The sequence below is a fragment of the Centroberyx gerrardi genome, chromosome 21 (assembly GCF_048128805.1).
Source record: "Centroberyx gerrardi isolate f3 chromosome 21, fCenGer3.hap1.cur.20231027, whole genome shotgun sequence".
Taxonomy (NCBI): Eukaryota; Metazoa; Chordata; class Actinopteri; order Beryciformes; family Berycidae; genus Centroberyx; species Centroberyx gerrardi.
In genome coordinates this window covers 14,752,845-14,767,433 of record NC_136017.1, presented here as the reverse complement: position 1 = coordinate 14,767,433, position 14,589 = coordinate 14,752,845, and the positions used below count along the sequence as shown (strand labels likewise).

The 14,589-nt window shown below is 42.4% G+C and overlaps 2 protein-coding genes across 4 annotated transcripts; one reads left to right on the top strand and one right to left on the bottom strand.

Moving 5' to 3' along the window:
- The first annotated feature begins 1,804 nt into the window (after window positions 1–1,804).
- On the top strand, window positions 1,805–4,103 carry LOC139917340 (ly6/PLAUR domain-containing protein 6-like). The gene is made up of 4 exons (XM_071906446.1): window positions 1,805–1,925; window positions 3,187–3,285; window positions 3,629–3,762; window positions 3,936–4,103. The coding sequence occupies exons 1-4, from the start codon at window positions 1,805–1,807 to the stop codon at window positions 4,101–4,103; spliced, it is 522 nt and encodes a 173-aa protein (XP_071762547.1).
- Window positions 4,104–5,619: 1,516 nt separating this feature from the next.
- On the bottom strand, window positions 5,620–11,136 carry LOC139917339 (cobalamin trafficking protein CblD-like). Of its 3 annotated transcripts, none has more exons than XM_078291104.1 (8): window positions 11,091–11,136; window positions 10,546–10,593; window positions 9,688–9,829; window positions 8,682–8,899; window positions 7,751–7,856; window positions 7,198–7,313; window positions 7,009–7,098; window positions 5,620–6,516 (listed from the first exon to the last, which is right to left on the bottom strand). In XM_078291104.1, the coding sequence occupies exons 2-8, from the start codon at window positions 10,555–10,557 to the stop codon at window positions 6,298–6,300; spliced, it is 903 nt and encodes a 300-aa protein (XP_078147230.1). In that variant the 5' UTR covers window positions 10,558–10,593; window positions 11,091–11,136; the 3' UTR covers window positions 5,620–6,297. The 3 variants fall into 3 exon arrangements, with proteins under 3 accessions (XP_078147230.1, XP_071762545.2, XP_071762546.2); XM_071906444.2 differs by having other exon boundaries at window positions 11,082–11,124; XM_071906445.2 differs by having other exon boundaries at window positions 7,009–7,095; window positions 11,082–11,124.
- Window positions 11,137–14,589: the final 3,453 nt, after the last annotated feature.

Here is a 14,589-nt window from a genome sequence, read left to right as displayed (position 1 = left end):
TCTTGAATTCCTTAACAAAGTCAGTTATTGACCCATAATTATGAATCTGTGTTCTTGAAAGGCTTTCTCTATCCTCACTAAAAACAATCCACAAGAAAGTAATTTAAGTCTTAAGAAAATTATTGCTTTTCTACTTAGTGCTTTGAAGATGCGATAGGTCTAATTCTTTTATCTTTCATGACCATGTGTTCTCGCCAATGCAATACAATTTCAATCAGTAATTCCTAAAAAAAAAAATAAGTAAGGATGGACTTCCAGAATATCCATGTGCAGTCAGCACTGTTGTAATGCCTGTTAAAATGCAATCCCATTTTAAAGTAAATACAAAAGAGGGATTTTTGGCACCCATCACTGCAACCTTTTCCTCAGGTAGTATTCTTGTCACAGTCTCCTGTCTTGTTCATGTGAAAGATGCTACATGTAGCATTTTTAAACATCAATATATCATTGTAATATTAACTCCTTCATCCTTGCTTCTTCTCCACAGCCTCATTGACATTTCCGATGGACAGATGCATTAGCAACTATAGGCCTGCGTAAATGTCTTCACATTCAAAAAGCTTAATGTTTGATTCCAGGGTCATGGGCAATACCGATCCCCAGTCCCTGCTCCAAAGGGCCAACATTAGGGGCTTTATTTCTGGAGCAGTGGATCCATTAAGTAGGGGAACTGGTTTGGAAGTAAAGGAGGTCTAGAGTGAGGCGTTCCTCCTCCGCGAGCAGACCTGCCACAGTGCTCCAAGGGTTGATAGAGTCAGAGAAACAGACAATGCACATGCCAGCTAATCTCAGTTTGCTTTACCCATGAACGATCAAATTCCTTGACAGAAAGAAACATTTGACTGGTGGGGCTAATGGCCCTGTACCCAGAGGGCACAGAAGGCTTCTAACTGTAAAAAGCAACAATGTTCATGATGTTAATGCCTAGGGAGAGACTAAACTGATGCTCCAGAGTAGGAATTTACCCTCCATCCTCATCCCCATTCATTCACTGTCAGTTGAGAGAATGAATGTCTTGAGTAAGATATCATCAAATTAAGATAAAGCAGAGGTGAATAATGAACATGGGAATCTTCATTTATCTCTTTGCTTCACTGTCATTTAAGAGCTAGTCTTGTTCCCAGCCCCTTGTCTTGCTTTGTGTCAGGGATGCGAACTGTGAGCTAAGCCAAAGCCAAGGGTGGACTGGCGGGGTTCCTCCTGACCTTTGAATAATGAAGCAAGCTCACAGCATGACCGGCACAAAACAACTCGTCACTGTTACACAGATTGATCCCTAATTTTTCCAGGCTATACAGTCCCTTTGCGCTCTCTTGAAGCCAATTGCTCCCGTTTAATATTTATTTGACATCTATTTAATGAGGGAGGTCGATATAGAAAATATGATGTTCTGGAAAAAGCCAAAAGGCCTCAGAAGTGCCAATGGGTAGGGAATAGAATAAAATAAAACAGGATAAAATGAAATAAAATATGACAAAATAAAGCAAAACAAAGACAGAGAAAAAAACAAGGACAGGTGTAGATAAGGTAACAAATAGCTCTATAGCAGGATTTCTCATTTTCATGTCACAGACCCCCAAAGTGAAACCTATGATTGTAATACTCATTCTAATGTATTGTCTTATTTGGATACTTTCTAGTGAATTAAATTCTGCTGATATAAAGCTTTCCCTTATTTTGCTCACTGTGAAAAACCTCACTGTGAAAACCACTGATCTGGGGCATTTCAGCAGCAGATTTCCCCCTCTCTACCCGCAGGATCCTAGTGGCCAAATAGAAAAGTGCATGAAGAGGTTAGGGGCCAATGATGGAGCCCTGGCCAGCGGTGGCCTGGGTCCTGCTACTGACCAACGTCGCTGATTGGCTGCAAACCGTCCAGTCACGAGACTTCACCAGGAAGGACATCATCCTCCTGCATCCCTCAAGTAGGAGCAAAATACTATGTATTTGTTTAACTGGTGTGTTTTGAGACTAAACACAATCTAACCATAATCATGATGATCCCTTGAACTCATATCATCATCTTTTCATTGTGATTTTGCATAATAGTATTTACATATACTCTATTCCACACGTACTCTATACACAGTCATGAGTCTCCTGCAGTTATATAATTCACTAGTTTGAAGTTAGTTTTAGAATCAAAGGAATACACCAAGGTCACTGTATGATTTTGGTGTCTATGTTGTCATCACTTAATGGGTAAGTTGACCAACAAGCCAATACACAAAACTTGCTGTGTTCCTTTAAATTGCCAAGTACAATAAATGTACAGGAATTTCCCCTGGTGACACTGGTGCAGGATTTCACGTGTTTCATGTGTTTCTATGTGCGGAGGGTGGGGTGGTGGTGGGAGGGTTGTAGTGTCGTCTCCTTGTGTCTGTCAACCATGACTAGCATGCTTTGTCCTGTGATTGAAACGTGGCTGACCCCGAGACCTATAGCTGTCCCGGCCGAAACGAGGCCCGATTCCCAGTACAGATATGATTCTTGCCAATGGGAAAGCCAAACAACTCCTTGTTTGATCACTGCAGATGGTCCCGTTACTAGACAGTTGAAGAGATTGGCTGACATGGTGCATTATTCAGAGATACTGTTTGGAAAACAAATGTCTATTATGTGAGAACTCGGTCAATCTAGGCCTTCACTTGTGTAAGTAGCATAGACATAATTAGACGTTAATTGTTCAATTTGCATCCCTTTTATGCGCTGTGGGTAGAATTGAAAAGCCTTTTGACTCAATCTGTTACGCAGGTCATGAGAATGGTAAACAGTGTGCGGTTACTGTCAGAGACTTTGGCTTGGTTTCCCAAAAGGAAAATGAAGACAGTCCTAGCACCAAGCCAGCAGTCAATGCTTTGATTACAGGACTTATCCACTGTTTCATCTCTCTCTCTTTCTCTCTTTTTCTCACCTTTTTTTAGCATGTCAATTATAAATGATGTAATGTATTTATTGTTCGAACTCAGTAGGACTAACCTGGTTAAATGCCAAGACCATAATTAGCCATATACTACTTTTAGAAGTCCAGAAGCATTAAGTTCAATGCAATAACCCAGCAGATCTAATAAAATAATCACACCTTGAATATCAACTTCACACAAAATCATCAATGCCACAAGGTAAATGTACTGAAGCCTTAGGGAAAGTGTTGTGTCTGAGCTCGTCTCCCTCTGTCCTCCACAGCCACACCTCATCCTGGTGGATTCAAGTGCTTCACATGTCAAGATGCTGCAGATAACTATGAGTGTAATCGCTGGGCGCCGGACGTATACTGCCCACAAGGTAATTAGACCTCAGTGTTTCTCTCATCTCATCTGCTTCTGCATGTGCCGCTGGACTGAGCAATATGATGTTCCATGTGCTAATACAGTGTAACACACTCACAGGCTCTCCTCCTGAAACTATGTCAAATCTTCAAGTGTGATTTTAGACGTATCTAAGTTCTGTGTAAACTAACATTCAAGGACGTTCATTTAGATGGAAATTACTATTCTACCCATTCAGATCTCATAAGCCAGAGAGCAGGAATGCCTTGTGTCCTAAAAGTGGCATCACCCACTGTAGTTAGTTCAAAAGTTCTGCTCTCGACAGCTGTACTACTATCTGTGTCGGACATGTCTTCCAGACACCAGCTACTGCTACACACTCCACATGATGGACGACCAGGGAAGCAGTGTGTCAGTGACCAAGCGCTGTGTGACCCTGGAGGACTGTCTGGTCACTGGCTGCACTGACGTCATCGGCGATGACGGCTACCAGGTATGTGGAGCCTCATTTAAAATCTGATTACAAATCATCCTACTGGGGAAAGAGTAACTAATCAAATCAGAATTCTTCCCTGTGACACCTTTAATATCCAGATGTCTTCTTCCAGACGCATCTATTACCATTCGTCTCCTCTCTGCTCTCAACTCTTAAATCCCGTCCCTCAGGTCTGCTCTTCCTGCTGTGAGGGAAACATCTGTAACTTGTGGGTGCCGACAAACGAGAGCAGCGCCATTTTCTCCACCACCTCCCCTCTGCTCAGCTCCACCACAAGGCTCCTTCCTGCAACACTGAGCTACATCATCACCAGCATCATCACAGCTAGACATGCATGAGAGGGAAGCGCTGCATCTGTGGTGAAGCCGATATAGTTTAGTCACTCGGAGTTGGCATTGGCAGAGAAAATTGTGGTAAAGTGAATCCCTAGTCTTCACATGTAGTGTGTTTGTCTGATGTTATTGGACTGAATAGGTTATTGAGGGAGACGAATAAGAGAAAAAGACACTCGGACCTGGATCAAAATAATTGTTAGCATTAATTTTAGTTGTCAGTCACAGAGAAGTATAATTAATTGACTTTCAAATACTTTAAAGTGTCACTTTCTGGTAATTATATTGTCCTATGTCTCAAACTTCATCCTGGCCCAGGCTCAAATTGGGTCTGCTTCTTCCTGTCAGACAATAACCACTTTTCGTTTAAGCTTTTATTTATTGTTTGTGGTACCATGACAGTATTAATTTGATCACCTCATAGCTTAACCGTGTCAGTACCTTTTGTGAGAAGGAACAAGCGTTAGAGGGGTTTAGTGCCACATTGCTTGTTTTATTGTATTGTGAGATCATGTTGTCGTCTCGTTTTCTTGTATGTGATATATGTATATACAAAGTATTTATTTTTATATGGCATATTTGGTTGAAGATGAGGTATTATTACACATATGAGTGTACACAAGCTCTACTTTCTCAAACCATGAATGCACAAAACACTCAGACGTCCAGGATTTAGATGGGATTTTTAAGATATCACCAATCTAAAAAAAACGAAATAAAAAGGCTTCTTTTCTTCAAATAGTTTTGTGGACTCAATTGAACTTGGAGGCTAGTAATATCGGCCTCTGGGTTTTCTTGGGATGCTTTGTTAAACCTGACACAATCTAAAAAAGTAGGACAAAGGTTTCGTGCAGCTGTAGAGTTAAGAAAAAAAACATGCTTCTGATGGATTGGCATGCTTTTTGAGATTCTGTATCTTTCTGTCTCACAGCATATAGGGTTTCCTACACGTTTTTTCTCAATAACATGATTTCTTCAAGTTTTCTATGGCTGTAGAACCCTGACAATTAGCATCCAGTATTCAGATTGAAATTCTTTCTGTATTAGGCCTGGAGACTTTTCAACGTCGATTTCCAATAAAGAGCAGTGATTCAACGACTGGAAACGCTGCACCTAGTTATGCGCCTAGATCCACCAGATTAGAAAAACATGTGAAGAAAGGTAAAATTACACAGGCAGCCCTACATATAAATCCAAAAAAAGAAATACAAGGACAGCCAGTTTTAAAGAGCCAGGTTCTAACACCTATTCTTTCTCCGATTTCCTGGCAGGAGAAAGGTGTCGCCTCTTTCTGCCTCTTAATCTCGAGGGAAGTATAATGTAAGATCTGTGTGAGGGGGATTATACGTGTTGGGTGGCATTTGAAAAGGAGCTCCTTATCTTCATTTGTCCTAGGACTGGTAAGAACTCTAAATCTACGCCACTGAGATGAGATTAAAGAGAAGTGCCACTATTTCAGCTTTGAAATGTTCTTATGCTTGTAGGCGAGTACTCATTGGGTACAAATGAAAATATACATACATTACAAGAAGTCACTTTATTCAGCAGCTCTGATTGGTACAACTTTAGTGCTTCAAGTAAAACAGCGTCCATATTTCTGTGGACGCTGTACAGCTGAACAGAGAAAAAAAAAAATACAACACTGTATATATTAGTATGAAAGTGTCGACCAGATGTCATATTCACCTAAAATCAGAAGGTAGTTCAAATCCAGATCCGTTTTCACATTAGCTACCAACAGCTGCCACAAGAGCAGGCCTGGGCTCGGTTTGAAGGATTTCACTCCATTTCATATCCATTTCGGGAAAAAATGCTACCTGATGTGTATTGCTCAGTATTTTAAAAACCACTCATGATTGCATCCTCTGAAATGTTACCATTTTGTGCAGACTGAAGATTATTAGAGTGTATCTGAAGTTGAACACACTCCATTAGGCAAGATAAATAAATTGAACATCCATCGCAAATATGAAATCAACCCAGGTCTGCGTTAGAAACATATTCAAGTCCTTGTGACGTGGCAATACTCCTCTCTGGATATTGTAAGTGTGTTACAGTAAGACAAACTTCGGCAACTCAAAAACTTTCCGTTGATACACGGCTTGTATCAACGCTACATTTCATTTCCCAGCTTCTTCAAAACATAAATAGAGGCCTTGTGTTTGGATTCCGTTGTGTGTAGTATAAAAAAACAAAAAGCCTATTCCTCGTCATCGAGTGTGTTTGAAAGTCCTTGTAGTCTCGCGATGGCGGGGCTGTAGGTAGGTGCGTTGGTAAAAACAGTCCCCACGAACAAAGGCGTGCCTCTCAGGACGTGACGAATAACCGTGCAAGAGCCCGACACCTCGATGTGAAAGCCCAAGTGTCTCAGCTCCTCCTCTGTTCTTAGTGCGGTTTGGCTTGGCGGGGATCCAAAGAACTGTTGGGGAACAGGAGGGTCAAAATTAAAGCACAAGCTAGGTTTATTTTAGGGACTATTTCAGGTGAACAATCACATATTCATCCTCTGTGCAGTGATTTTTAGCTGCACACAGTCTCCCATCATCCACTACCTTCACTTCCTATGGAAACAGAGAAAGTAGTCCCTGCTAATTCAACAGTTTATGTTTATATATTTTGTAGAAATTTTACCAATCTCCTACACAAAAATTTCACACTTAGCCATAAATCATTTAAGATTCCTTACCATTTAGCTTTAGAGCTGCTACAAGTTTTAATTTTCTCACTTTTGAGATAATGCTAGTTGCCTACTATCACTCAACATAGTGTATGCTAAAGTGTTAGCATGCAGTAAAACAGCCAATGATCTAACAGGGACACATGGATGAGCTAAGTTAACCAAAAAGTTGGTGCATCCCCTGTTAGTCACCTCACCAGTACAAGTAATAAAGACAGAGGAGAAATAACTTACAGCTGCTCCTGTTGCCGGGTCAATGAAGTCTGCCCAGTAGCCTGCGGTCCACAGAGCGAAGCACATTTCCTTTGCACCGCTCACAAACTGCTGGTATGAGAAGGCAGGTTCAGCAGCTGTTCCACATGAAGGTCACACACTTTTCAAAATTTTCCATAGCAACAAAAGTAAACATCCCCCAAAACTCACTCTGTGATGCAGCTGATCTCCGCTCTGCTCGGCCTCCTCGCACCGGCTGCTCTTCTGCGTTACCGTTACAACTGTGATGGCACTGGCGGGCGCGGCGGGGAAGAACAGTTCGAGATCTGACACACACACACACACACACACACACACTTTAGTTACTGAAGCAGACACAACCCTTGATGCTGACCCAATCCACTGAGAAAACCACTAATTCTCTTGGAAAAGGTAGGATTAATTTTTCTTCGCACTACTTCCCTCTAATGGACATTTAGCATACTGCATGATAATCACACTGTAACTAGAAAAGATGATCACTACATTGTACAGTAATGATACTTTAATGGCATTTATTTTAGGATTGTATCATGGTTATAAAGTGTCAATATATACCATAACATTTAACCCCCAGTTGCTTTAGTAAAGCTGCTCAGTGGCCACCAGTAGAAGACTGTGGTTGTACTAGCCAGCTCCCAGTGTGAACATGCATAACTATGAATGTGAAGCAGGAGGTTTTCATAACCAGTAATGTGAGGTTCGCTGGGAGGCTTTGGCTTACCTTTCCGTAACAGCTCGGGACAGGAGTTTATGCAGCAGTCCGTGTCGATTTGATGAAAGTACTGTTCAGCTTTGCGGACTCTCAAGGAGATGTTGCCCTCTTTGCCCTGAAAAACACCAACACGCACTTGTTAATAAATGATATACCCACTATAAAAGTGGGTGAAAATTAGACTGCGCAAAGCATTTCAAATTTTACCTCTCTGAAAAAATATTTTCTTTGGAAATTGTGACTGCGATCAAAATAATTTGGAAAATGTATGTACAAGTTTAACATTTAATTTACAGAAAAATCTAGTTAGTCAAAGTGTTCACCCCCTTTACTCATTTAGGCTATATTGCCTCACTAGTAAAGCTCCATCTTCAAGTAGGTAGAATACTTTTACATAGTAGACTACAGTTTCCTGTTGGGAATTTTATACTTTAATGTAAATTTCCTGAATTTCCATCCCACGTGGGTAGAACATCCTACCAAGTATGAATTTCAGAGCAGAAAATCTTGAATAAATGTATTTCTAACTAATTTTGTAGCCCAAGAACAAAGTCAAACTCAGTGGTTTATATTGCATTTTCAGTATTTTCAGTATATTGTACAGCCACAGTGGCTTTAAAAAGTATTCACCCCCCTTGACTTTTTTGTGCTACAAAATTAGTTACATATGCAAAGTTTTAGTTGTGAGAGTATAGAATCCAAGTGAGTAAAGGGTTGAATACTCTGAAAAAAATGCATTTCTTGAAATTAAACTACGATTTGACAGAAAACTACTTTGTCTAGAATGCATATAAAAATCCAAAATAAAAGTGTTTTGAACCAATTTTGTTGCACAATAAAATGTGGAATAAGTAAAGCGATGTGAATACTTTTTATAGCCACTGTATAACCCACAGCGCTGCATTACAAGACCCAGTAAACTATCAATCCTCAGCCTCACCTGGAACTCGCTGACGAACTGGGCCAGTATGAACTCGTGTCTCTCTGTGCTGCTCGGGGTGGTCAGGACGTCGGGCACCGTCCTGTGGACCGGAGCTTTCTTTTGGTCCGCCGTGCCCTCTAGGTGGCAGTCGAAACCCATGTTGCCCGGTAACTGGAAGCGCTGGTCCTGAGGTCCGAAGGGTCCCATGTTCTCATCAGGCCACACGGTTCTGGGGCCTGGAGGGGACAGGAGGAGGAACATGAGAACACAACATCTGCGACTTGACCCTCAAATTCATTCTTTACACTGGTTTAAAGGAGGGGGAAGGAAAAAATATACAGCAGCCCAAGCAGTGACTTTTATTTTAAAGGTGCTATGTGTAGCATTTTAACACCAATAAATCATTACACACTAATTTTGAGACATGAGCATAGTTATGGTAAACAAAACAAAACCATCATTGAGAAGATTTCCAGGAACAAAATGTATGTAAACAGCTTATGCAGCATAATCGAATAGTGTCCACTACAGGACAGTTTTTGGGGTGAATTATACCTTTAATTTTGAGAAACACTAGCACTAACAATAGCACTGATGCGTCTCAACAAGTTGTTTTGGAAATACAGTGGAAGAGACTGGCATCTGTAGCAACACATAGGCGAGGTGTGTGTGTGTGTGTGTGTGTGTGTGTGTGTGTGAAAGTGACCAGTGCCTTTCTATGAGTTTGAACTGCTGTAAAAAAGTAAACCTGCATTATGCTTTTGTCTATTTAATTCAAATCACTGTTGAATTTGTTGAGAAATTGAGACACAAACATGTGAGTCAATGTCATAAATTGCCGTAAAACCAAGACAGGCAGACTACTGTGCAATAAGTGTGACATGGGCTATGTGGTGTGAACTCATCTCATGATGAAATACTCAGCCACTCACTACGTCATTGCGGTTTCAACTTTAACGGTCATGCGGTGTAATCAGTGCTCACTGGTTACAATAACAATTCGCCACAGTATTAGTTTACTGACCTGAGTCTGCGGGTGAAACGGCTACATAAGGCTCATCTGAGCTTGCAGTGGAGAAGGTTCTGGTTCTGCCGGTCCTGAGAGCAGCGAGGGCTTGAAGGCCAGCGGTGTGAGATAAAACCAACCTGCCTCGACCACACAGCACCTGCAGAGGAACAGGGGATCTGTTAGCAACCAGCAGCAGGCCAACACAAGCCTATGGAGCCGAAAAGGACAGGGAGACAAAGACATTGCCACTGCATTGACCTATGGCTGATATTATATACATGTATGCAGGCCTATTACATGAAACAGTACTCATAATAATATTTATTGGCTATTCGACGTTTTTTCTCAGAGTGCTGCAGCAGAATAGAGTGAAATACAGCAGTCGCTTTAGTGCCATTCTCTTGTATAGAGAGGAAATCACGCCAGACTCCCGTTATACTATCTTTAACGGCGCCTAGCTTGTCAGTAAACGTACACATCTAGTCTTTACAAATCGTCATGGTCTTCTGGTAAATTCGGCATAAACGTAATGAAATTTCAGAACTGGTTCACACTGCTTACTACGGCCCTCCATTGTGTATTTTAGTGGAAGAAGACTGTGGGAATACTGCAAAAAGTTGACATTCTATTGAATTAAGTATTGCCTGGTGTACAGGATGAGTGCCGAATTGAAGAGTTGGCTCTAACTATTCTGAAAGGTCTAAACCATTTTCTATGAGGTGTGTACTTTTGCCGATAAGCAATGGCACATTACATTTTCCAGATTTTTGAAAGGGTTGGCGTGCCTTTCAGCCCATATTATAGAGCATGTCGAGGCTAAACTGAACCTGGCTAGCTAACATCACTGCTGGGAAGTGCTGTCAAGTCACTTACACTACTAGACATTGTGGTTCGTCTCCTTCTGCACTTTTCACCTGAAACCTGTGGGAATTAAAATAACAACAAATTACTTCAACAGAGAATATCTTAAATCGTCTAAAGTAATGTTTGCTAGTCCAACAGGAGAAAGCTCGCTAACTTTGCTAGCTAGCTGACATGATGTAATCATCGCATATATGTTGCATAATGCAGGCCAACATCAACAAGAGATGAGGCGATCATATATTTGCTTCAGAAATAATACGGCATATTTGTATACGAATTATCATCAACAATATAAACTGTTATAAACAGATAACCTCGTGCTAGTTAGCTAGCGCTAGCGCGTTGTTGACTGGCTGATCTGATCAGCTGATATCCGAGCTGTTTTTGTTTTGACACTTTCCGTTTTTGGACAGTAAGGAAATACTTTTTAATTTGAGTTCACCTTGCACAACATCACTGACAATGCAATTTGAAGGTTCTTACATATGATACAAAAAGTGTAAATATGCATCCGTTTATAAGGTTAAATTATAAAAGGTACATACTGTTCTTACCCAAGACCAGTCAACTTGCACGTCTTTACTATCGCATAACACTGACGGGAAGCGACGAGGGACAAACTACCCATGCGCGGTTTGTATAACTTGTAGAGTGTTTTGAAGCACCCTTTTTGAAAACCAGGTGAAATGACATGGACCTATACTATTAAATCTGTGTGCAAGTATAAAGAGTGAACCTTAGGCTGCTTTTCTGTTCTTGTTCTGTGTGGTATTTTAGATAGATAGATAGATAAATAGATAGATAGATAGATAGATAGATAGATAGATAGATAGATAGAGAAATTAAAAAAATAGGGATAGGTTTTTAATGTATAACAAGTGGATTGACCATATAATAGGTCTTTTAAGCTCACCGTTATTAGTATGTGATACAAGAGTATGTATTTATCCTTTGAAACAGTGTCATGTACAAATTACATGACATTACATATATGTCAAAATCACGTGTTTGCCATATTTCACCACAAGATGGCAGCAAATGCACAGTAAAGAAGGCCATGGATCTGTTCATTACAACAGTACTGGGCAGCAACAAAGCAACTTGCCTTTATTGGACATCTTTTACTTGATGTAATGAATTGAAATCTTCAGTGAAACTATTCACTGTGTAGCATTACTGTTCACACTGTGAACTGTTGAGCATTTGCAATTGTTGAGTATTTTGAAATGCAATGTATACTGCTGTTCAGAGATAAACAGCAAAAGAAGCAAGAAGTAAAATCAGAAAACTAACTGTCCTGACGCTAAAAAGGGCTAGTCCTTGATATGTATGGACTCCAGCATAATGATAATAGTACCTCATGCAACTGAACCACCCTCCAACAACAAGGATGCGGTAGAATAAAAGTTAGAGAGGTGTGGGCTTCTGACTGGATCCCTGGACCCGTTGGGAAAATCTGGGCTGGGAAAGCGCATGAATCACACACTCCCTTCCCACAACTTCCTTTGAGGTGCGCTTGAGTACTTAACCTCCAAATAAAGTCTAAGAATCAAAGACTGTAGGGAAAGACCGTAGTGTGTCTCACAGGTGCAAAACTGTACGAATACGAGGAAGGACTCTGCTCAGCTAAATCTCCTCCCTAGATAAATAAAGTAAAAAAAAAAACTAGAATCGAGGATGTGTCAATGCACCAACAACGTTATTGGCTGTCGGAAGTCACGTAGGACAAGGGCAACTAGTACATTTTGCTGGCGTAAACACATCTCTGTCAGAGGGCCGTTAGCTGACTCGGACAGGCTGATTGACACTTTCTCTGAGCCGACAGGATATGCAGTGGGAGTTTACCCTGGGATTTCTATGCTGGAGGACCAGCAGCTACTACAGAGTGCTGTATGTGTGTGTGTGTGTGTGTGTGTGCAGTGATGTGGCATGAGGCATGTGGAGCCCCGCAGAGCCTGGCTGTCAGTGAGTCTCCCACAGGATCAGTGGTAACAGCAGTGGCAGCACTCTCTGCCCGGCTCAGAGACCCCCACCGGCACGGCATCCACCCTGCATGGAGCCCCTGTGGGACGTACGCACGCACACACACACACACACACACACACACACACACACACACACACATGCAACAGCATCCGAAAGCACTTCCCAGTTCTTCACCTAAAGCTCTTTCCACAATCTTTTTATTTGGAGGTGAAGAGCACAGAAGAAAAAGCTGATCTATCCTCTATCCTTGATATACAAACATTTCATAAATGCATCATTTGTAACAGTATGTTGTTACTAGGGTTCGACCGATATCGCTAATCGAACCGATACTGATACCAATATTTTTGTGCTGATCTTTCAATTTGAAAATTTTTCATGCCCCCAAAAATATAAGTATTCAGTGTTTCCCCCATAATTGTATTCTTGTCAGAGTGGAAAAGCCTCTGAAACAGCATTCAGACCATCATGGGACACTAAAACTCTCCACTGAAACCCAGGATAATGAAATTGTTTTAGGGTTAGCAGCTCCTCAAGGCAGGTTGACCCACACCTACCAATGATAGGAAACTCTGGATTTCAATAAATAATGAATTCACAAAAACATCATTGAACAATTAAGTGAAAAACTAAAATGTGCAAAGAAAATATATTTCATTGCAGGTTCTACAGACTGTTTTTCTGTAGCTGTAGTCAGGGAGGATCCTCCATCAAGGTGGTGGATGACACTGACTGGCCGATATCCGATATTTAACAGAAGTCCAGTATTGGCCCCATATATTGGTCTAACCCTTATTGTTACAGTGAAACATTTTCCCTAGAAAAATGGGTTTGCTGCTAGAGCCCAAGGAGCAAGAGGAATTCCTAAATGGTAAGACAGCCTTGAGACCTCAAGACGAAGCTATGAGTCAGGCCTGGTCTTTTTATTGCTGTGCTGTCAGGCCGCGGCGGATCCTGCCTGGAATCAGCACTTTTCAATTGTCGTTTCATCCGCTGTTGAAGAGCACGTTCCATCCCGCACTCTCTGCTCCGGCGGCCCTCCGTCCGTCAGCACACGATTAACGGCGCTCAACCCCTCTGGAATGGCACGGCGAGAGCCATTACAGGTCTTCGGTTTTGCACTGACTGGCCATGGTCCAGTCCTACACCCCCATACCTCCAGGCTATGGTCAGTCCTACACCCCCATACCTCCAGACCATGGTCCAGCCCTACACCCCATATCTTAAGACCATGGTCCAGTCCTACACCCCCATATCTCCAGGCTATGGTCAGTCCTACACCCCCATACCTCCAGACCATGGTCCAGCCCTACACCCCATATCTTAAGACCATGGTCCAGTCCTACACCCCCATACCTCCAGGCTATGGTCAGTCCTACACCCCCATACCTCCAGACCATGGTCCAGCCCTACACCCCATATCTTAAGACCATGGTCCAGTCCTACACCCCCATATCTCCAGGCCATGGTCCAGCTCTACACCCCCATACCTCCAGACCATGGTCCAGCCATACACCTCCACACCATGGTCCAGTCCTACACCCCCATATCTCCAGGCCATGGTCCAGTCCTACACCCCCATATCTCCAGGCCATAGTCCAGTCCTACACCTCCATATCTCCAGGCCATGGTCCAGTCTACACCTCCATATCTCCAGGCCATGATCCAGTCCTACACCTCCATATCTCCAGGCCATGGTCCAGCACTACACCCCCATACCTCCAGACCATGGTCCAGTCCTACACCTCCATATCTCCAGGCCATGGTCCAGTCCTACACCTCCATATCTCTAGGCCATGGTCCAGTACTACACCCCCATACCTCCAGACCATGGTCCAGTCCTACACCCCCATATCTCCAGGCCATGGTCCAGCACTACACCCCCATATCTCCAGGCCATGGTCCAGCACTACACCCCCATACCTCCAGACCATGGTCCAGTCCTACACCCCCATATCTCCAGGCCATGGTCCAGCACTACACCCCCATACCTCCAGACCATGGTCCAGTCCTACACCCCCATATCTCCAGGCCATGGTCCAGCACTACACCCCCATATCTCCAGGC